Below are 23,543 nucleotides of genomic sequence, written 5' to 3' on the forward strand. Positions count from 1 at the left end.
GCAGTCAACTTGGTTTCTTCATCTAGAAGTTGGAGATCATAACCATATCCCCCTTGGATCATTGAAAGGATTAGATGAGATTAAGCTAGAAAACACCCAGGAAAGGCTTGGCACCGTGTCGCCAGCTTCGAAGAACTCAGGTTCATTGTCTTCCTCCCCTTCCTTCCCCACACTTTGGTGGGAAGCTTGGAGCAAATATGGGCCTTATGAGGGTAGAGGCGCCTCGTCCACCCAGCAGAGGGTGCAGGTGAAGAAGGTGTGCAAGGCCACTGACGCATCTCTAAGTGCGATGGGTGAAGGCAGAAAGAGGAAGGGAATCTCACAGGGGACCACCTTGCTTTTCTCCCTGGGGAGGCAGGAGGTGAGGTCTCTTTGGAGCCCACGGGTGGGACGTTGCAGGGAGGGTGGTGGGGGGACAGCAATGAGGGTCTTGAATACCCTTTGAGGGACACGGGAGAGAGAAAGCTGACCAAAGACAAGCATCACTGCTGGTGCAACTACTTCATAACAGAAATAACAACAAACCTATTTTTAGTGCAAAGAGCCAAGTTCTCTGGGTGCCTTTCTTTTTCATTCATTTTTTTCAAGGCTCTCACGAGGCAGATGCCGTTAGTGTCCTATTTAATGGAAGAGGAAAATGAGGCTCGGGAAGTGTCCAAAGTCAGGGGTGTCCTAAATCGTAGAGGTGGGCTTCAGTCTCAAGTCTTACAGCAAAGCCACACCCATAACCCTCCTCACCATCCTTGATGACTGGAAGCTCTAGTGGGTGGAGGTCTTGCATTTGCACGGAAATCCATTCCTGAGGTTGTGCTACTGTTTTGCTCTTTGACCCTATGAAGGTGGAGAGCAAGTGTGCTGGGCTGGAGGTGACGAGAGAGGTGGAAAGGTAGGGAAGAGGTGGTGGTCAGGGAGAGACTGGAAGGTCGCAGAGTCGGGGAATATTAGGTGACGATGAGTGCAGGGGTGACAAACCATGGGAGTGTGAGGCTGAGTCTGAGTGGAGGAGGGGGTCATAACTAGGTGTGAATGTCCTTCGTGATATTAGGGACTGGCCTCCAGAGCCGGAGAGGAGAGGTCTGGAGGGCAAAGCATAGGGGCTGAGATTCAACGGGGGAGGGGCTTTTGCAAGGTGAGGGTTTAGAAGGGGGGTGGGTGAGAAGGAGAGTCCCAGTGCCTCTTGGGGGGCCTGTGTGTGTAGGGGAAAGGGCCGTCTCCAGCAGATGGCTGCAGGGGACAGTGTTCTGGGGAATCTTCTTTTAGTTCAGGCCAGGGGAGGGAGCTCCATGCTGGAAAAGACTTTCTTACGCAATGAGGATGAGGGACAGATTCACACCGATGACAGTGCCCGGCCCAACGCCTTTGGGAACATCCACTCATGCCCATTCCCCAGAGGGACTTTGGATTCACATAAATCTTGGTCTCCACCCAAGGTTTGCCCCTTCCCAGTTAGGAGATCTTGGGCCTCAGGGTTCAGTAAAGCCTGGCATGTAGCATGGAGCTCAGAGTGCGCCCTTCTTCTCCCCCATGTCCCCGCCTCTTCCCTCAGCTTTGGGACAGGGTGGTATGAAGCAGCAGTGGAAGGAGAGGCCTCAGGAAACCCTCCCCTGGATCTCGGGGTGTGGCTGAGGCTCCATCAAGGCTGCAGGGGGCTGGATGGCAGGGTTGGACCCTCCTCTCATTTCCCAGGTTTCTCTTCCTCCTAAAGGGTGGACTTCGTGAGAGGACGACCAGGGAGGGCTGCTGGGCTGCCTGCCGTCCCAAAGCCCAGCTCTGACCTAGAGTGGTGGGCGCTCCACCTCCGCCACCGTCATGGAAGCCAGGCGCCAGGCTACCAGATGGCAGCTGCGCCTACCCGGGGTCGTGTGGCTGGCTGTTGCCTGTCTGCTAAGCTGTCTGCTTCTCCCGGGCCAAGCCAAGGTCTACAGTCGCTGTGAGCTGGTCAGAGTGCTACAGGCTTTCGGCCTGGAGGGATACCGGGGCTACACCCTGGCTGACTGTGAGTACCCCTCTTCCTGGCTGGCCCGGCCCCTCCCACCACCCTTTCCCCTTCCTCCAGTCCCTACTCCCCCTAGCTCAAGGGGTGTGGCCTCAGGAGATTTCTGAGCCTCAGCTCTCATTTGTAAAACAAGGATAATATGAGATCACAGGTAGGGACACCCAGCACTGAGTGAAATATACAGCAGATGGACAACAGGCAGCCCAGTCAGGATCGCACTTCACTTCCTCAGCAGCGGAAATCAGGATTCAAAGGAAGAGGACAGTTAGTCCCCTCATCTTCACCTTGGCACCCCCATCAGGCATTCCCATTGAGAATTAGGGCAAACGGTGTAAACCAGCCCTGCCAAACTTCCCAAGCTGTGGCAGCTTTGGGGAGCTGTGAAGTACAGGCACATGTGGATTCATTTCGCTCTAGTTCTAGCTCCTTCTGCAGGTCCCACCTGCACATCCCTAATCTTGCCTCTAAAGTCTTAGCTCTCATTGATTCATTCATTCATTGATTCATTCCACAAACATTTCCTGGGCTTCACTATGTGCACAACAGTGAAACAATGGGAAGACTGCCAGCCTAGGGGCAGAAGGTCTTAGGTCCAGGCTTGACTCTTGCTGTTTGGTAGCTGTAATATCCTTGAGTAAGCCAGTTCGTCCCTCTGAGCCTCAGGGTACTGGCCTGTCAAGTGAGAGGGAGGGCAATTGCCCTGATCAGCAGGAGTTGAGGCTCAAAGGAGCTAATGTGTGGGACCTGCACTGTGAGCTGCTCTGGGTTAGCCTTGACCATGTGACCCAGAGGTCTATATCTCCACCCTTTGCAGGGGTCTGTCTAGCTTATTTTGCGAGTGGCTTCGATGCAGGCGCTGTGGACTATGAACCTGATGGAAGCTCCAACAATGGCATATTCCAGATTAACAGCCGGAAATGGTGCAGAGGTCTCATTGAAAATGCCACCAACGCATGCGGCATGTACTGCACCGGTAGGCTGGGCCTGAGCCTGGGGCTCCTCTTCCCTTTGTCTCTGAGTGGGCACCCCCTTACACCCTGCTGGTCCTACCAAGGAGAATGGAAAAGATGAGTATGGATGGTCCATTAATTTGATTTGGGGTTCCAGGTGGGAGACTCTTCTGAGATTTGTAGGAATGGAGCAGGAATTGTGTCTGAAAAGACACAAAAGAGTGGGATCTGTGCTTCCAGAGGGGTCAGGAGACAGGACTGGGCTTGGATGGAAGGCTGTGTGCATCTGTGTGTGTAACAGAGGAAAGAAACACACAGACACATTCTTCACATATGTCCAGCCCTGCCCCTGCCCCCTCATCCTGTTTCTCTGCCTTATACCACAGACTTATTGAATCCCAACCTTAAAGATACTGTCATCTGTGCCATGAAGATAAGTCAAGAGACCCAGGGTCTGAGCAGCTGGTGAGTATCTGGGCTGGAGCTCCCAATGGGAGGTGGCCAGGATGGGTGGACAGCAGAAGGAACTCACCTTTCTGAGGGCCCGCTGTGTCCCAGGACCGTTCCGTGGCTTCACAGTCTCATCCTCACACATTTCCATGGCAGAAAGGTTCTACCACTGAAGAGTTGGCAGACAACACCCGGCGTTTTGGGGAGGATGAGCCCTTCACTGGGGGTCATGGCACAGGCCGGGCTCTCCCAGGCTTTGCCTCTGTTGGGATGCCTGCCTCAGGTGCACTGGATCTGCATCCAGTGAACCTTTGGGGTTTGTTTTTGAACTGTGGCATCTTTGTTTAAACTAACATTTATGTGAAGTCCACGGTGCACAACAGATGAAATAATAAATCCCCTACCTGAAGCAGGGGGGCTGTCCGGGGCCTCGCCCGGGCAGCCTTCGCCTTCCCTGCGTCTTTCCCACAAGATGGGCAGCCCTCCTCCCGGGCAGGGGTGGGGGATGAGCACCGATGGGGCACCCGACTAGACCTCTGGTTCACAGCGGGGCCTCTACGCAGCAGCCCGACAGCTCCCCGGCCTCCTCTGGTGGGAGTTGCACTGAGAGTCTGCAGCCTCCTTTCCTCCCCTTTGTGGATGCGAGGCCAGCAGGGGGCAGCATGTGGGGATGGTAAGGCACTCCAGGTGGCTGGTGGCCCCAGAACCTCGGGCAGATGTGACAGTGACGAGGCTGGTGAACTGTCCAGAAGGCAGGAAATGTCCGGTAGAGACCAGAGGCAGGGAGACCGTTGGAGGAGCCTTTGCCGGAGTCTAGGCGAGGGCGTGCGGTCCAGATGAGGAGAGTTCCACAGGTGATGGACGGGAAGGTTGGGAATGGGGGTTCATGGGGAGGATGAGGGATGGGTGCTATGTGGTCAGGGAGGCAACGGAGGAGTTGACCATGGCTGTGAATACACAGAAGGTCTGAGACGGACCTCGACAGTGGCCACAGCTTTGGAGACTTGAAGTTGGAGGGCAGGTGAAGCCCTAGGAACTGGATGGAGAGTGAAACAGGCTCCGCAGGACACGGTGCATGTGTGTTGGATCAGGAAGGGCGAGCCTGGCTCAGCAGGAACCCAAGGGCTTGAGGCCTTGGGGGTGCCACCCTGGGATGGACGACACTGGTCCTTTTGGGTAAATTGAAGAACAACCCTCTTTTGTACACTGGAGCAAACTCATGGCATATATACCGCCTTAAAGGTGGCCAGGGCGGATAGGAAGTGGTCCCAGAAGGTGGAAATGTGCAGCTTACCCCTCCACATGCACACATGGAGGACTGCTCTGTGCGGGTGCTGGGCTTCAGGGACGGCTGAGACCCAAGGCCTTGCCCTCCAGGGCTCACAGCCTAGAGGAAGAGACAAGAACCCAGTAGACCACTCTTGTTTGATGGGGCAATAGAAGTCCCTTACGGACACTTCTGGTCACTGGGCTCTTTGACATTGCCAGCAGGGAGGACATTAATGATCATATTTGGAACTTCTGGGATCTGGGACCACAGGACTCCCGAACCCCAGGATCTTGTTTATCTTCCTCATGATGTCAGCGTGATCTGGAATAAGGCACGGCCCTGAGTCTATGAACTAAAGTCACCAACAGTTGAAAGTCCCAGGAGAACTGGGTGTGAGTGCAGTTCTGTTGTTCACTAGATGTGGCCCTTGGGCAGGTCATTTTGCGTCTCAGTCTCAGTTTTCCACTTGGAATACAGGGAACGTAATATCGGCCCCATCTACCTGACAGGGCTGCTGGGGGGGCAGGTGAATGGGCGATGGATGTGACAGTGCTATGCGTAATGTAAAGGGGGCACCACTGTCCGCAGAAGCAGCATGACGTCCGAGAAGAGCATTGGACTGGATCCCAGGGCTCCAGGCCTTTGCACTGACCCCTGAGTGACTTGAGCAAATTACATGCAACCCCACAGGGAAAATAAGGAGTCTGTGCAGACGACTATTAAGGGCCATTCTGTTCCTTTTTAACTTCTTCTAGGGGATTCTCTTCTAGGTAACACAGTTTCCTCTTCTCTCTTTTCCTTGCTAGTCCTTTGCTCTCCTCACTTCCAGTTTAGAGCACCCGCCTCCTTCCTGTTCTTCTCTGAGCAGGGCCTGAAGGCAGCCACTGATGGGTCTCTCCCCTCCCCACTCTGCTTCCTCAGGGAGGCCTGGAGGCATCACTGCCAGGGCCAGGACCTCAGCGACTGGGTGGATGGCTGTGACTTCTAGGATCCTGTCTGGATGGACCAGACCAGGCCCCGCAGGCTGGGGGCCGTGGTTTGGTCCTGCCGCAGGAAGGAAGACAAGCCAACAAATAAAGGATAGTTTAACATAACTGTGTTTCTCAGCTATCACTGTGTTTTCAGGCGGCTTGTTGGAGCCAGAGCATGTCAGGGTTTCTTCACCTGTCCACCTTTTAGGGCCTCAGGTTGGCTCAGAATGCCTACCATGGAAGGCTGGCCTCCCTTAGTGGGGGCGGGGCTTCAGCGCCTCCCTTGCGCACACCCGGCAGTGTCTCCTAGATTCTGGACCTGAATGTAGGTTTGCCAGATTTAGCAAAACAAGCAAACAACAAAAAATAAATAATGATAACAAAAACAGGATGCTCGAGTTATATTTGAATTTTGGATACATTACAAATAAAAATTACTGTGAGTATGTTCTAAGTACTGCATAGGACACACTTAGATTAGAAAATGATTTGCTGTGTTCCTGAAATTCACATTTAGCTAGGTGTGCCACATTTTATGTGGCAATCTTTTTTTTTTTTAAGATTATTTATTTATTTATTTTTAGAGAAGGAGAAAGAAAGGGAGAGAAACATCAATGTGTGGTTGCATTTTGTGCACCCCCTGCTGGGGACCTGGCTTGCAACCCAGGCATGTGCCATACCCTCTTAATTGAACTATTGACCCTTTGGTTCACAGGCTGGTGCTCAATCCACTGAGACACACCAGCTATAGGTTATTTGACAATCTTCTTGAGTTTGGTGCTTGCACCTCTGGCTTGTTTGAGAGGGCTCTTACTTTCTGTGGTTCTGGTCCCAGAAGGTGGCCTAGTGCCTTGTCCCTTTGGCTGGTGACAGCTCGCACGCTGTTGGCTACCAAGCAGTGGTGCACAGTGACTTGGTACAGCTACCAGGTACTCATGTTGTCTAGCTGCCATTCAGGTGCCACTGTTAGTGAAGGTGGCTGTCACATCCTGGGTAGGGAAGTCGCCATTTGTCGCTCTGGCCACTGCTCAGAGGCTGGAGCGTGGGTGGAGGGCACGGGCGGCTCTCAGGCAGCCAGCTGGAGTTCTCCGCCTGCCTCAGTGTGAGGGAAGCTCAGAAGAAGGCAGCACTCGCTCCCATTGACCTGGAGCTCAGCGTCCAGGGATGGAAGAGGAAGGAGGGCAGAGCCTCAGGGCCACTGTGGGTGTGGTACCAAGAGCAGCCACGGAGGCGATGACTGAGAGGCTGAGCCCTGAGTTCATTGTAGATTCTTCCGGAAAGGCCTCAGAGAACCCTGCAAGTACTGAACTGCTGACTGCAGCATGGCTGGCGACCCCCAGGAATGAGAGGATCTATGAGGTTAACCACCCCTCCCCGTTAATCTGCCATCGCCAAATGCCCCTGGTCCCACCAGGGGGTGGCTGAGTGTCCACAACTGGTGAGGCAGGCCAGTTTCCTTCCCCTGCGGGCCCGGTGTCAGGCCACCCCCAGCCCACTGTGTCCCACGCCGGCTTTCGGTTCCGCAGGCCAGCGGAGCTCTTGCCTCCAAGTCCAAGCAATGCTAGAGCTTGAGGGCTGCTCACACATGCGGACAGCGATGAGGGCCAGCTCCTTGCTGGAGCTGACGGTTGGGGGCATCAACAACTGGTGGGCCCATTCTCATTAAGTCGTAGGTAGGGAGATATTCGCTGCTCTTTAACAGTAAAGCGAACATGGTGTGCCTGCCAGGTGCCATGCCTTATCTAATTTAGACCCTAGAACAACAACTGTGATGGACGTACATCATTATCTCCAGTTCACAGATAAAGAAACAGGCTCAGAGGGGGTAAGTTTGCACTCGGGTCAATATAACGCCCTGCGTGCTCTTCGTTACGGAGAACCGGCTGTTTGGCCGCCTGCAATCTTCTCTCTCCCTCACCTGGACAGACTCTCATGACCCGCCATCACTGTAGGATTCATACCCTCTACCTCAGCTCACGTTGGCCTTCTGTTTCCTACAACCACCTGATTGTTCCCCTGGGTCGCATTTGCCCAGGAGCAGGTGGACTGAGGTCTTTGGAATCTCAGGGAGAGTTGTCGAAAGGACTCGGAGGCTCTGGGCTGGCATGAGAGCCTCAGGGTCCCTCACGTGGGGCCGGGCAGAGGTCAGGCCTGGTCGAGACATTCTGGGGACCTGGGCTGGGTGGCTGACCAGGACCAGGTGCAGAGGGAGGAGTGTATCCACAGGGGGGTGCCCTGGCCAAAGCCAGGGACCCTCACTTGTGCGTGAGGGCCGAATGGTCTGTAAGCCCACCTGGACGTCCAGCCCCCACATGAAGCGCTCAGGGTGGTGAGAGTAACCAGGCTGCGTCCTGGAATTGCCTGTTTCCACGTCACTCTCTCACCCCACCTTCCACGGGTCTCTTTGTCCTGTCTACCTTTCCTTTTCAGTATCACTGGAAACTGTCCCTCCTTTCCATCCCATTTACCTTTAATCGACATCAAGCCCCCATCACCTTTGTCGTAGGACCAGCGTCATGGCCTTGTAAGGGTGTCCCTCGCCATCAAGTCCCCCCTCAGAGTGAGCTCTTCGCCTTGTTACTCTCCTGCATCCTGGCTCCAGTGGCTTTTCTCATGTTCCGGTTAAAGGTCAAGTTCCTTGACCTGGTCTCCAAGCCTTTCATGACCCAGGGAGATTCTTTTCTCAACTGTCCAGAAACTTTTGCTCGAGGTGGTTCGTCTCCCTGCATCGGGCTCCCCGAGTGCAGCTTCCTACCCTGCCACCACCCACCGCTCCCCTCCCCTCACTGCACCTCAGCTCATAAAAGCTCCCCTCACAGGCGGCAAGCTTGTCCCTGCACGGGCCCCCCGCCCCCGCGCTGTCCTGTCTCCCTGGAGTGCCATCCTCAGACCTTTGAGTGGTTATTCCTTCCTTTTCAGCCAGGTCTTGTCTCGATTTTCCTTCCTTGCAGTGACTTCACCTGCCTCCAAGTTCTCCGCTGCCTCCAAGCCTTTGCTCAGGAGCCTCCTCTGCAAACCCGCCTGCCAGGCCCCTCCCACCCATCTCTCAGGGCTTCGCCCAAGCCTGCTCGTCCTCGGCCCAGCAGACAGACGTTCTTCCCCAATGAGTTGACTGTGCCTCGTGTACCCCCACTGCTGCTGTCGTGGCTCAAGGTCTTGTGTGTGTGCCTGTCGCCCACCTCTGCCTGGCTAGGCTGTACGCCCCGCTGAGACAATGTCTTCTTGAAATATGAACCCCCAGTGTCTAGCGCAGTGCCTGCTACCCAGTGCACATGGAGTGTGTGTGTGGGGGGGGGAGGGGGGTCTGGCCAGAGATTCCCGCTCGGGCTGGGAAGCCTTCTTTCCGTGGCTTCTTGACCCTCCTCCCTCTATGTTGTGTTGAGCTGGGTATTGTTTGGTGCCCACTGATCACTTGGCGTTGGGCCTCTTTACCTTGGATGTAATTCCTTTTGACAGGAAGCCACAAAGTCTGAATTACTTGAAACATAAATCATTCATAGTGGTGACCTTAGCCAAAGGAGCCACTTCCTTAGAGTCACTGCACGGAGAGCAGCCTCAGGAGGCTGGACGTCCAAATTCCCCACCCCAACGCGTCCCTCACAGCCATTATCAGGAGGTGTGTTTCTTTTTTCTTTTTTTTTTTTTAACAAAAAGCATCATTTCAGTTCTGCTCAGAAACGAGTGCAATGTCTACAGAGGCACTTGTCTGGGGCACAGCGGCAGCCAGGGGACATTCTGCATCCTTTTCCTGGTGCGGTGGGCTCCGTGGCCCCTCGTTCCTGAAGAAGCAGGCCATAGGGACGTTTGCAAAGCGAGGCTGCACTTGCCTCCTCTGTCTGGAGGCCTCCTTGGCCCTCCAACTCACCACATACTTAAGATAATTTTATGAAATCGCAGCCCCAAGGTTCTCCGTTCACGTCCATTTTCTGCTCATTCATTCGCTTTGCCATCTGTGAGGACTTGCTCGTGCATAACTTGCAGCAGGTGCCAAAGGTTTAAAAAAATTATGCGAGAAAAACTCGAAATCCATTAAATCCTTTCTGTCCTTCCCCTCCCTCCTGTAGGTGGGAAAATGGCAGAGTCTTCAGGTCATGTGAAGAGAGGAAACGCGGGGGCCCCTGGGGTGTGTGGTGGGCCCTCCTGGAGGACAGCGCAGCACTCAGCTCCAGGGTGGCTCTGCCCGCATCCGCACGCCCCTCCGGCTCACGACCAACTGGGGGCTTTATAAACCTCCCCAAAGTGTGTGAAAATTTTATGTATATGCATGTCACCATGTGCATTGTTTTTCCTTGGGAGAAAGCTCATAGCTTCTGCCTTTTTTTTTTTTTTAGGATTTTATTTATTTATTTTTAGAGAGAGGAGAAGGGAGAGAAACATCCATGTGTGGCTGCCTCTCCAGCGCCCCCACCTGGGGACCTGGCCTGCAACCCAGGCATGTGCCCTGATTGGGAATTGAGTTAATGACCCTTTGGTTGGCAGGCCAGCACTCAATCTACTGAGCCACACCAGCCAGGGCGCTTTCACCTTATTTTTAATCCAAACAAGGTCAAGAATCAATATTTTACAAGAAGAAATAAAAAAGATAGAAAGTATATATTTTAACTCACTTGATGCCGTAATAACTCTGAAAACTAGTCACCATCATATTCATCATATACATGGGCAATACAGATTTCAAGGAGCAAGTTAAATATTTGCTCAGCTACCTGACACCATTCTCAACTTAGATTCATAGAGTTGGGATGCACCAAGGAGATTTTCTGTCCAGTTCCCACCCCTTCTCCTTTTATAAAGGAGGAAACTTGGGCCCAGAGAAATGAACTAAATTGTCCAAAGTTATGTGGTCAATTTCCCACTGAAATGGATTAGAAATACAGTTTTTTAACTCTCTGTCCAAAGCCTTTGCCAACCCATTGTTCCTGCAAAGCCTGTGAGTGTAACTTTTATTGATTTTTCCTAGTCATCTGTTTACCTATCAGTATTCCCTGCTCAGGTGATCAATTCCTTGAGGGCAGGTGCCCAGCACATAACAGGCAGACAACCAATAGGAGTGGAGTAAATGGCGAACTGGTGTTCTTCCTGTGTCTCCCCTTCCTTCATGGCCTGGTTGCCTTCCCAGCTATGTCCAGAAGCTTGATCTGTGCAGCTTCAGGTCTGTCTGGCCACACCTGGATCTGGGCTGGTGACACACCCCCTGGGGAAGCAAATTCCCTGGCCTCTTGAGCCTCCCTTGATTCCCTGTAACAGGCAAGCACATTCTCTGGAACTTTCTGGAGGTCCTTACCTCTCCCCTCAGTTCAGTTTTCACAATCAAAACGGTATCTCTAAGGTGAGTCCCAAATAAGATAAACCCAAAGAGGCCTACACCAGGACACAACTTACTTAAAATGGTAAAGGTTAGCCCTGGCCAGGTGGCTTAGTTGGTTGGAGCATCATCTCGTAAGCCAAATTGCAGGTTCAATCCCAAATCAGGGCACATTCCTGGATTGCGGATTTTACCCCCAGTCGGGGTGCATAAGGGAGGCATCCAATCAGCAACCAGTTGATGTTTCTCACATCTATATTTCTCTCTCTTTCATTCCCTCCTTCCTCTGTCTTTAAAATCAATATACATAATCCTCAGGTGAGGATTGTTTTTTAATGGTAAAGGTTCAAGACAGAAAGAATGTTAAAAGCAGCAAGAGAAAGGCATTTAGTTATTTATGAGGGACTCTGATCTCATTTCTCAACACAAAACATTTAGGCCAGCATTCAGGTATTGGCCTGAAATATTCAAAGTGATGAAAACCAAGGACCTACAACCAAGGCTACTTTACCCAGCAAGGCTATCATTTAAAATTCAAGGAGAAATAAAGAGATTCTCAAACAAGCAAAGCTAAAAAATGTAATTATCCCAAAAACAGTATTTCAAGAAACGTTAAAGGGTCTTCTTTAAGAAGAACAAGAAGAAAAAGCAAGGGAAAGTAGTTATAAAGAATAAAGTGGCAATAAGTACCTATCAATAATTAGTTTAAATGTAAATGGCTTAAATGCTCCAATCAAAAGACATAGGGTGGCTGAATGGATAAGAAAACAAGGCCTATGTATATGCTGTCTATAAGAGACCCACCTCAGAATGAAAAATATATACAGACTAAAAGGAAATGGATGGATTTTTCATGCAAATGGAAATGAAAAAAAGATGGGGTAGTAATACTTAGACTAAACAGACTTTAAAACAAAGTCTATACTAAGAGACAAAGAAGGGCACTGCGTAATGATAAAGGGAACAATCCAATGAAAGGAAATAACCCTTTAGACATTTACTCACCCAACATAAGCTCACCTAACTACATAAAGCAAATCTTGATGGCCAATAAAGGGAGAGATTGATAGTAATAGTCACCTGTGGGGATATTAACACCTTATCCACATCAACAGATAGATCTTCCAGACAGAAAACAGTCACCTTAAATGACACATTACATCAGGTGGATTTAATTGATACTTTCAAAGCATTTCAGCCCAAAGCAGCAGAATATACATTCTTTTCAAGTGTACATGGAACATTTTTCTAGAATAGGCATGTTTGGATACAAAACAAGTCTCAAAAAATTTAAGAAATTGAAATCATATCAAGCATCTTCTCTGACCATAATGATATGAAATCAATCATAAGAACACTAAAAAGACACAAAGACATGAAGGCTAATGTTAACATGTTATAATGTTAACATGTTATAAACAATGAATGGGCTAATAATGAGATTAGGGAAGAAATCACAAGATACCTTTAAGAAAAAGAAAATGAGAACACAATAACCCTAAATCTATGAGACATAGCACAGGCAGTCCCAAGGTGGAAATTCATAGCAATTACAGAATTTTTAATTAAGGATTCAATTTCTTTAATAGATAAAAACTATCGATATTTTTCAATATCGATTCAATTATTGTGTCAGTTTTGGTAAATTGTATTTTTCAAGATATCTTTCCATTCTATTTTAAGAATCAAATTTATTGTTAAAAAGTTGTGCAAAATATGCTTTATTATATTTTTAATTTAATTTCAAACATCCTAAATGTGTGATGATAAATACTTTTCATCTCTAATAATAATTATTGTTTTCTTGCTCTTAAGCCATCATCAGTCTTGCTAGGTGTTAACAAAATTTTACTCAAGCATTCAAAGGTGCAAATTGTATTGGCCAGGCAAGGTTCTTCAGATAAACAGAACCGACAGAAATTAACTCGCATGTTTATGGAGACTGAGAAGTCCCAAAGTCTTCAGTCAGCATTCTGGAGACTAAAAATTGATGATATACCATAGTTCCTGTCTGAGTCAAAAACCCTCTTAAGCAGGAAGGCTGATAATTCCAGTCAAGGTCTGGATGTGAAGCACGAGGTCCCTGCCTGAAGCCAGGCGGTGAGAGAAGAAACGCTCCTACTACTTAGCCTTTGTGTTCCATTCGAGCATTTACCACATTAAGGGGCTGAGTGCTTTTCAGCCAGTTGTCAGGTAGTTGCCGGCCTAAAAAGAAAGCTCCTGGGTCTCCTCCGACTTTGACTTCGCAAGACTATTGGGCGTGAGAAAACCCTTTGTCCGGCGTGTGCGGTAGGGACTTGAACGCGGGCAGGCAAGGGGCGCGTGCACACAGCGAGCGGCACTGCGCCTGCGCCAACTGCAAGGCTGCTTCTCACGGACTTGCCCTCCGTACCACCTAAAGAAGCCTGGGCACCCAAGGCCCAGGTGTCCGCCAGGGGCCGCCCGGCGTAGGCGCAAGCTCCGGGCCTGGGGAGTGCGGCAGCACCCTGCTGGCATTCACGAGGGCACTAGCTTCAGCTGGAGCCCAGTGCCGTGTTCCAGGAGGGCCTTAGGCGCCGCCGAGGCTGATGGAGGAGCAGCCCGGTAGGCCACCCACCCCTCCCCTGGGCGGCTGGGACGCTGGCCACTGCGCGCCAGGCTTCTTGCCGCTTCTCGCTTCCTGGGAGCGAAGTCCCATGCCTGAAGTCCCAGCCCGGCTGCTGTGCCTTTCCTCAGCCCTTGGCCTCAAGCTTCCCTCCTGCCCGCCCGAGAGCCAGATGCCCAGCCCGTGGCGTTGCACGCGGAGAGGAGAGAGGCATGGAGGACGGGAGAACTGCTCCGACAAAGCTTGCAACATTCCTGGTATGTGCTGTGAAGACAAGCGGTAGGAATGGCAGGCAATATTTATTTTACTCCGTTTCTGGCTTGGGTGGTCGGTGGGACAGGTGGACAATGAGTCTGTAACTGGGTTTTACAGCAAGGGAGGGGAAGCATTTGTTTAAAGGGGAAGGTGGGGTGGGAGGAGGACAAAGCATTGGCTAGTTCATGGCCTTACTAGGGTTTGCTGATGACATCCTCTGTCACTTATTGGGAAACTTAGGGATCTTCTGGCGATTTGAGTACCTCCGGGGAGTTTTAAGGACCGTGCATGTGGGGAAGCAGGGGGAACCTGTGGGTTCCCAAAGCGCAATGTTCCTTCCTAAGCCAGGAGACTAAAATGCAGCTGGCAAAGCTTTACTTCCGTCAACTGTGGATATTTATTTCCATCTCTTGTATGGCCTGAAGAAACAGGTGGAGGAGCAAAAGCCAGAAACCAAATCTGTGGCCCTTGGGGCGGTGGGGGGTAGTTGCAGGTGTATGCAGGACTCGAGGCATTTTGAAGCCTACTCTCAGGAGTCACCCAACTCTCCTCACTCCACGTGAGCACCAAGATGTGCCAGGTGCTAGTCACGTGGCTGTTTTAGTCTCAGCCTTTTCTGAGTTCTTTGGTACTCACCCCTGGCACTGAAGATGGCACGCTCAGAGATCCTTGTGGGTCTTGGGCCCGAGTCTTCAACTCCCTGGGCTGCTGCTTCTCCTGAAGCAAGTGGACACATGAAGCCCTGCCCTCCTGAGCCCTGTGCTCATTTAGATTTAATAACCAAGCATAAAGTGACTAAGGATCATTTATTGCATCCCACAATCAGGGCCCTTTGACCTCTGCAGGTCCCTTTAACTCTGTTTCTGTCATTATTCTGCACTAAAAGCAGGCAGTGTTTCTGCTTAGATTCCCATTCCACAGAACGAGCAGTCTGCACAGTGGTGGTTCACCTCTGGGGTTGTGGACCTGAACCCGTGGTTCAATGACAAACCAAGAGCCCAGCTATGCAAGGCCCACACTTGATGTGTACTTCACCCTCCAGGCTAGGTAATTGGGAACGACGAGACAGGCAGCCGAGGCTTGATTCATGTGAGAACTTGCTCCCTTAATGCCTCTTTGGCCCGTGTGAGTGGGGCCAGATAACAGATTTTGAAACAACTAGGTCCTTCTAGACCTAGAACCTTCTGTTTTAGTGGAGACATGGCCTTGGAGCCTGAGAGCCAGCAGCCGGCTGCTGGGGGCTGGGGGCTGGGGGCTGGGAGTAGGAGGGACAGTAGTCAGTGGGTGGGAAAAGGGCCTGGATGGGAGAAGGTATGGTGGGATGGTAAGGAAGGCAGGGGTCCTGTTCCCTGGTCTCTCTGCTCTCCCTTTGGGACAGGAGCCTCAGAAAGGGCCAAGAGCAAGGTGGACTGGCCCTGAATGACCGGGGTCTGGCTGTGTCATGTCCCTCCTGGCACACGTGTATAACTTTGAAGCAGGATGGTAAGATACTAGGAAGAGTCCTTGGCAAGTGGAATGGGGCAACTGAGACAAGATAATTAAACAAGGCCAAACAATTTGAACAATTTACAGACGGTTAGTGAATTGCAAGACCTTATCTTCCCTGACCAAGGACACTTGAGAGCAAGCGGTTTATACCTCTCCTCCCTGACCAGAGAATATGCAGCTTAAATCATGTTGGTTAGGAAGACAGGTAACAGAAACCCAGTAAGTGCCATTTGTGCCAGCCAGAACCAAGGACAGATGAAATCAGGGGAACAAAAAAAACCAAAAACCAAATTAGAGCCAGACAGACCCAAAATGAAAGTAAAGCAGTGAAGCTGAGCAGAGAATGATCCCAAATTCCCCTGTATGCTCATTTTATCTTTTTACTTTTATTTTTAAATTTAAAATATATTTTATTGTTTATGCTCTTACCATTGTCCCCATTTTTCCCCCTTTGCGCATCTCCATCCAGCACCCCCGTCTCCCTCAGGCAATCCCACCGTTGTCCATGTCTGTGGGTCATACATATACAAGTATGTTCTTTGGCTAATCCCTTCACCTTCTTTCAACTAGTCTGTTCCATGTTTCTATGTCTCTGATTCTATTTTGCTTGTTTATTTCGTTCATTAGATTCTTCATATAAGTGAGATCACATGGTATGTGTTTCACTGACTGGCTTATTTCACTTAGCATAATATTCTCTAGGTCCATCCATGCTGTTGCAAAAGGTAAGAATTCCTTCTTTCCTACTGCAGCACAGTATTCCATTGTGTAAATGTACCACAGCTTTTTTTATCCACTCATTTGCTGATGGGCACTTGGACTGTATCCAGAATTTGGCTCTTACAAGTAACGCTGCTGGTATATGGAACATAGGGGTGCATATATTCTTTTGAATTGGTGTTTTGGAAGTTTTAGGATAGATTCCCAGAAGTGGAATTGCTGAGTTAAAAGGCAATTCCATTTTTAATTTTTTGAGGAAAATTTCATATTGTTTTCCACAGTGGCTGCACCAGTCTGCATTACCACCAACAGTGCACTAGGGTTCCCTTTTCTCCACATCCTTGTCAGCACTGGTTTGATTTATTGATGGTAGCCATTCTGGCAGGTGTGAGGTGTTATCTCATTGCATCTCTCTGATGATTAGTGATGTTGAACATTTTTTACATGTCTATGGACCATCTGGACCATAGACATGATCTTTGACACTTGGAGAAGTGTCTATTCAGGTCACGTGCCCAATTTTAAATTGGATTGTTTGTCTTCCTGGTGTTGTCATATAAGATCTTTATGAATTTTGGAAATTAAATCCTTATCAGATATATTATTGGCAAATATGTTCTCCCATACTGTTGATTCCTTCTTCATTTTGATTATGGTTTCTTTAGCTGTGCAGAAGCTTTTTAATTTGAAGTAGTCCCATTTACTTATTTTGTCCTTTGTTTCCCTTGCCCTAGGAGATATATTGGCAAAAATATTGCTGTGTGGGATCTATGAAATTTTACTGCCTATGTTTTCCTCTAGGATTTTTATGGTATCATGACTTATACTTAAGTCTTTTATCCATTTTGAGTTTATTCTGGTGTACGGTGTAAGTTGGTGGTCTAGTTCCATTTTTTTGTGTGTATCGGTCCAGTTTTCCCAACACCGTTTGTTGAGACTGTTTTCACTCCATTGTATGCTCTTGCCTCCTTTGTCAACTATTAATTGACCACAAATGCATGGGTTTATTTCTGGGCTATCTGTTCTGTCCCATTGATTATATGCCTGTTCTTATGCCACTACATGCTATTTTAATACATCAGCATATTTTTAAAAACGCATCTGGCAAGTTGATGAATATTCTGCTGAAACCCTCCCCTAAGACCTCCCCTAAGATTCCTACCAGCAGAACAGAGGTAAAAGTCCTCAAGACAAAGGGCACCAGCACCAGCTCTCTCTCGAGCATGCAAACTTGCCTTTCTTCCCTCTCAGGCATCCATCTGTACATTTCTCTCCTAAACTCTAAGGATCCTCATGAGACTTGCAACCAAGGGAACAGTGGGCAGCAGCAGCGCATCCCAGGCTAATCCACTGAAGCTGTCTCCAAGGCGCCTTTTCTCTGACTTTTCAGTGAGCTAACAGCAACCCCAAGATGACTAACTCCTGTCACTGTGACTTTTACTTCCCAGTGAGCTAACAGCAGCCTGCCTTGACTCACTTCTTCCCTATAACATTTCTAGGGAGCAAAAAAAGAACATGTATCAGTTCAGTTTTCCTAGGCTCTCTCCTGTTGCTTCTTCCACCCTAAGCCCTTTCTAGTTTCACTGTCCCCAGCTTTAATAAATGTACCCTGAAAATCACTTAGACTTGTGTTGTGAAATCTTTCCTGCACAAAGTCAAGAACTGACACACTGCCAACTGAAAGCAGACCCACCCCAGCCCAGTCTTTTCTGGTGACACCTTCTGCGTGCTTCCTGGGCCAGCTGCTTCTGCCCTGCCAGGACTGTAGGCAGGAGGGCTTAGCTTTAACATACACTGGAGAACAGAAAAAAAAAAAAAGGAAGGAAAGAAGGGGGAGGGAAGAAGAAAAGGAAGGAAAGGAAAAAAAAAGAAAAGAAAGAAAGAAACCACTGGTTTGCTATAAAACTTTAGAGCCTGAAAACCGTGAACAATATTCAGTGGCATGGAAAAATGATCACAATATAATTTTGTAAAAATTAAGATGCAGCCCTGGCTGGGTGGCTCTGTTGGTTGGAGCATCATCTCATACACCAAAAGGCTGCATGTTTGATTCCTGGTCAGGGCACATACCTAGGTGGCTGGTCCGATCCCAATGCAAGTGTGCGCAAGAGGCAATCAGTTAATGTCTCCCTCTCTCATCGATGTTTTTCTCTCTCCCTCTCTCTCTCTAAAGTCAATAAACATATCCTCAGGTGAGGATTGGAAGAAAAAAAAAAAAAAGGACAGCTCTGAAACTTGGGTACCGTGGAAAGAACCTGGCCTTAGCTGGTTGGGGTTACAGATCTGAGCAGCAAGATTGTTTCTTGTTGATTTTAAGCCTTATTTGATAAATGGAGTTTCTGAGTGTTTCTTAAGGGTAGGTGAGTATTAAGTGTGCCTGAAACTCTTTGAATCAAGGGCCTGAAGAAGCTGGGTCTGGTGAAAGGCACAGGATTTAGAATGAGGAAACCAGAGAATTCTGTTCCTTATCTCAGGCCTGTTTGTACTGAGGTAAGTCTTCTCTATAAAATCCTCTCCCAAGACTGTTGTAGGAGTTAAATGCAGTTAGAGAAGCTTGAAGAGTTATGTCAGGGTGAATCAGGACTTAGAGGGAGAGGTAGACTTAGCAGGGTTTGGAGTTTCCTAAAAGGCAGTCACCTTTCCTGCTAAACTCTGCTGGTGCTCAAGTTCTCTCCTTCCTCCCTTCAACTGAGGTCTCCTTGAAGCCATACCTCTCTTTGGTTTGGTTCTTGGTATCAGTGAAGAATGTTCTGAGAACAGGGAGTAAAACCAGTGCCATAGGATGGTAGATTGAGTCCTGAGCCACCGGAAGAATGATTCAGCGCTGACTCATCAGGCAGGAGACCCAAAGCCCCGCTCCGGTTACACCAGCTAGGTATCAGTCAGAGGTTGTCAGATTCCTGCCTCAGAGCCAGTGTCCTGTCTCTGTGAGGCACTGTGAAACACAAACCACGGGTCCTTTCCCTGACTTGTATGAAAGGTTTGCCCCAAATCGTGGCCTGAACCCCAGAGTCTGGTCCTATTGTGTGAATTGTCCAGTGCCTTTCTCCTGGATTCCTCTATGCTATTGTCATTTTGTGGCTTTTCTGACAACTCTCTTTTAGGCCAGTTACTCATCTCTTATCTGACCCTGCTCTGACCTCCCAACCTCAGTTTACTTTAGTTTTTTAATAGACCTACACTTGACCAGAGTACCCACTTGTTGATAAGGCTTTCTCCCTCTACTGAGTACTCTATCATTTTCAGTTAATTAGTTAATGAGGCCTTAATAGACCCAGGCTGTGACTCAGATTGTTAAGGTCTAAGCCCTTTAGGGCTTGGCCTTGTGGTGGCTGGCTGAGGGAAGGGCAGTTTTGGAGCTTCAGGCTCTGTGTAGCGATTTGCTACAGGCCTTCGACTGCTGCAGTTGCCGAAAGCAGTTAGAGCCCAGTGATGCTCAAATTGTGGCCTGTTTCATTTTGCCATATGGATCACTGTATAATTTTAGAATAAATAATTAGAAACCTACCTCCGTGTTGATGCTCCTCCAAAAGGCTGTTTGTTATTAATATTTAGTGGCTTAACACATCTTTTTTTTTTACCCTTTTTGTCAATGAAACAGGTTAGGTTTCCAGCTCTGAAATGAGGATACATGTGGACATCATGGAAGGTCTGGCTTTCATGCTGTGTTCCCTCTGGCACCTTCCCCTCACCTGTCTGAGGACTCTTTTGTCCAGGCTGAGATCAGGGACCCCAGCAGAATTCTCCCAAAGTGATCAGGGGTTGGGAGGAAAGACTTTCTTTTCTTAGCAACCAGAAATTATTTCCCTCCCAAACTGCAAGGGAAGAGCTGAGCTCCAAGTCCCTGGTGATCAGTGGGTTTGGGGGTTGTTTAGTCCCCCAGGGGACACTTAGCAATGTCTGAAGACACTTTTGATGACCACAACTGAGCAGAGTAATGCTACCGGCAATTAGTGAGTAGAAGTCAGGGGGGCTGCTAAACCTCCTACAATGCACAGCACAGGTCCCTAAAACAAATAATTATTCTGCCTAAAATCAATAGTGCTGACATCAAAATAACCCTAATATATAGCACGGGCTGGTCCGTGTCTGGTTCCCTCTCTGCTCCTACTTTCTGTGGTGTTGGACCAGCCATCTCACCTCTGGACTGCATCCACCTCCTGACTTGTAAGATTAGATGCTGTGGTTTGGTTTGATGATCTACATGGCTGCTCCTGACACGATGATCATCTGGCTATGCTTCCTTAGGCCACCACCTGCTGACTTTTTTTATGGTATTTTGAGTCTCCATAAACAAAAAAGAGACTCTCCTCTCCTCCAAGCTCCAATGAGATCGGATGGATGACATGGGCACACAGAATCATATGCCAAATGGGAGACAAATATCAAGTCTCTTCATCATCTATGCTATGTTCCAGCCTTCGAACCACAGGCTTGCCTGTAATCTGTGTTGGAGAATTCAGATCAGTGTCAACAATGCAAGTGGGACTTCCTAACTCCAAAATCTAGATATTAGAATGTATCCCCTCACACACAGCCAAAGTTTGCCTGCAGAGATGTGACTACAAAGCTCACCAACAGAGGAAACTTAGCTCCACTATACAGACAAGGATGCAAGCCTTCTAGAAGGTAGCCAAGCCTGGACCAAATGAGCTCCACACTGAGACAGGAAGAGAAGGAGAGCTCCCTGAAGAGGGTCGAAGTCAGAGAGGAAGTGGCTGACCTGGTTCCCGATTCTGAGCAACTGTAGCCCCTTCCACTATTGAAAGATGACCCAGTGAATATCAGCCTCTGTGCAGCCAGTTTAGACATTATCCTCCTGAGCAGAGCAAGAGAGGGGAATAGAGAGAGATACTATACATACTCTTACATGCCTCCATCATACGAAGAGAAAGTGTGAATGGAATTTCAAAAGAAAGCTAATAGATATGTTGCCTCTTTCCCAACAACACAGTTCTCCTTTTAGTCTAAGTATTAACAAACCCCCAGCCTTGAACATGGACACAGACACACACACACACACACACACACACACACACACACACATCACCCAATCCAACCTGTACAGGAAGCACAAAGTTGAAATTGAATGGAATAATAGAGTTTGTCCTCTTAGCCAAACTTCTCATCCAAGTAGAACACAGTTGCTAGACTAAAGGCACGTCCAAACCAGAGAATCACCGGGAAAATATGGCACACTTGTGTCCAGTGTACAAGGGAACTTGTTGCTGAATCTTGTTCTTAGAGTCCCTGTGCTGACATAAATACAGACATGGTGATTCATCTGCCATTCTGGAACATTAACCCAAGAGACCAGTAGGCCAGTGTCATAGGCTCACACCAAGAGGGGTTTTATGGTCACTTACTGAGAGCAATATTCAGAGCTCACCCTTGTATGGGCCCACTGCCCAACTGTCAGGGTGGAGCACTGGGCAAGCAAGGGAAGTCCTTGACATGCATCCTCTTCCCAGGTCTTTCCTTACTAGCTGCATGAGCTTGGACAGTTTCTTCCCCTTCTTAGTCTCAGTTTCCTCCTTGCTGAGTCTCGTTTACCTAATTTCAAAACAGGTATTTTTAAGGAGCCCATGGACTCCAACAAGGTGGGTGCAAGATGTTTCCTCCCAGGAGAGGACATGGGAGTACACATAGTTTCATCAGGTCAGGAGGAAATTACCAGTCCACCAACAATGGTGGTCAAGGGAAAGGAAGTCAGGTTCACTCTTCATAAGCCAAATGAGGCTTATCTGGAAAGACAATGTGAGAAAAGCAAGACAAAATCAAGCCAAAAGTTGTAAGGAGCAAAATCCCACTTGCAGAAGTAGATGAAGAAGAGCAGAGAAAGAAATGATAAAGTTGAAGGACTGATGCAGAAATCACTAAAAGCCATTCAAAGAACCAAATGAGAAGTCTTAGACTTCCGGTCTAGAAGGTGACATAGGTAAATGCAGTACTGAAATCCTCCCACAACTACATCAGAATTATAACTAAACTACAGAACAACCATCATTCAGAACCTTCTGAAATCTAACTGAATGGAAGTCCTACAATTAGGAATTTAAAGAAGAAGCCACATTTAGACTGGTAGGAGGGGTAGAGATGTGGAACAGGCTTGTCACACACCCACGTGTGGCCAGTGAAAATTGGGAGGATATCTCAGCTGCAGAGGTGCCCCCTGAGGAACTAGGGGTCCAAGCTAAACACCAGGTACTCCAGCCCGTGGTCCCAGTGCCAGGAAGAGAAGTCCCCATAAATCCTGTCTGTAAAACCCAGCAGGGATTGTGACTGTGGGAAACAGAGGGCTGGTGGAGTCCCAGGCATTCCTCTTCAAAAGGCCGGTGCATGAACTTACCTGAACTCACTCCCTGTGGACTCTAGCCCTGGGGCAGTACCTTGAAAGGAACCTGAGACATACAGGAAGGAAGTGAATTGTCTGGTGTCAAGGCAAGAGCTGGAGGGGGATACAGCTTTCTGTCACACAAAAGTGCTGGCAGAGGCCCTCATCCCTTTTCTGACACACATCCCCCACCTACCCACCCATAGCACCAACAGGTAGGTGCCATATGTGAGTCTCCATATACCTGGCTATCACTATTCATCCCACCCTGGTGATGCCCTGAGACCTTGCCCCCCCAACTTGTAGGCTCATTCAAGCTGTTTCCAGTGTCTTTCCCATACTAATGGCCTGTCTTGGCTCATGCTTCACACTTTCCTAAAATCTCCCAAATAAGCAGCATCTGGCTGTGGTATGCCCTGTACCACTCACTAAGTGACCCAAGGCCAAGCACTATCAGCAGCCAGCCTTTGCTCATAGCTTGGCCTCCCCTGGGCACCTCCAAGCCCAGCACAAGTAGCAGCAATCTGCAGATCGCTATGTAGCTCATACCAGGTGGCCCTGGGCAGAACAAAGACAGTAGCTGACCTTGGCCTGAACCTCTCAGAAGGGCCCAGGGTCAGCAACCCGGTAGGTAGCTTCAGGCCACATCAAAGCACCACCTAACCATCTCCACACCAATACATTCAAGGGGTAGACTCAGCAGGCACCAGGGTCCTGCTGAAGTAAGTCCTATTCTGATGGGTGGGCCTCTGTATAGCTGATCCTCCACAGTGGTTGGTAGTCACAGCCTGTCCTCGCATCCAGTCAGTCTGAAGGTAAATCCCTCCCGTTGACATGCCAACAGCAAAGCTCAACTACCAGACAAGGGTGTACACAATCCACATTGGGGGTACACCTGGAATGCCCAGCTTGGATGATCAGGGAGGCTTTGCCACTTGCCCTCACAGAACGCCTACAATATAAGGCCACTCTGCCAAGCCCAGGAGACACGGCAGCTCGACCTGATATATAGAAACAAACATAGGGAGGTAGCCAAAAGAAGGAGACAAAGAAACATGTCCCAAATGAAAGAATAGAACTTCAGAAAAAAGAATTAAACAAAAAGGAGACAGGCAATCTACTAGATGGAGAGTTCAAAACACTGGTTATAATAAGGATGCACAGTAAACTTAGGGGAAGAGTAGATGAACTTAGAACTTGAACAGCACAGAAAAGAACAT

The 23,543-nt window shown here is 48.9% G+C and overlaps 1 protein-coding gene across 1 annotated transcript; it reads left to right on the top strand.

Annotated features, from left to right (window-relative positions):
* The first annotated feature begins 1,743 nt into the window (after positions 1–1,743).
* Positions 1,744–5,654, top strand: LOC129070129 (sperm acrosome membrane-associated protein 3-like). Its single transcript, XM_054572929.1, has 4 exons — positions 1,744–1,996; positions 2,811–2,969; positions 3,333–3,411; positions 5,588–5,654. The coding sequence occupies exons 1-4, from the start codon at positions 1,810–1,812 to the stop codon at positions 5,652–5,654; spliced, it is 492 nt and encodes a 163-aa protein (XP_054428904.1). The 5' UTR covers positions 1,744–1,809.
* The last annotated feature ends 17,889 nt before the right edge of the window (positions 5,655–23,543 follow it).

The sequence above is a fragment of the Pteronotus mesoamericanus genome, unplaced genomic scaffold, assembly GCF_021234165.1.
Source record: "Pteronotus mesoamericanus isolate MK-2021 breed Mesoamerican mustached bat unplaced genomic scaffold, CSHL_Meso_final contig_246, whole genome shotgun sequence".
NCBI classification, from domain to species: domain Eukaryota; kingdom Metazoa; phylum Chordata; class Mammalia; order Chiroptera; family Mormoopidae; genus Pteronotus; species Pteronotus mesoamericanus.

Coding starts and splice junctions, on each gene's coding strand:
- LOC129070129 (XM_054572929.1), top strand. CDS start 1,810: ATGGAAGCCAGGCGCCAGGCTACCAGATGGCAGCTGCGCCTACCCGGG. Junction 1,997..2,810: donor GGGCTACACCCTGGCTGACT/GTGAGTACCCCT, acceptor CACCCTTTGCAG/GGGTCTGTCTAGCTTATTTT. Junction 2,970..3,332: donor ATGCGGCATGTACTGCACCG/GTAGGCTGGGCC, acceptor CTTATACCACAG/ACTTATTGAATCCCAACCTT.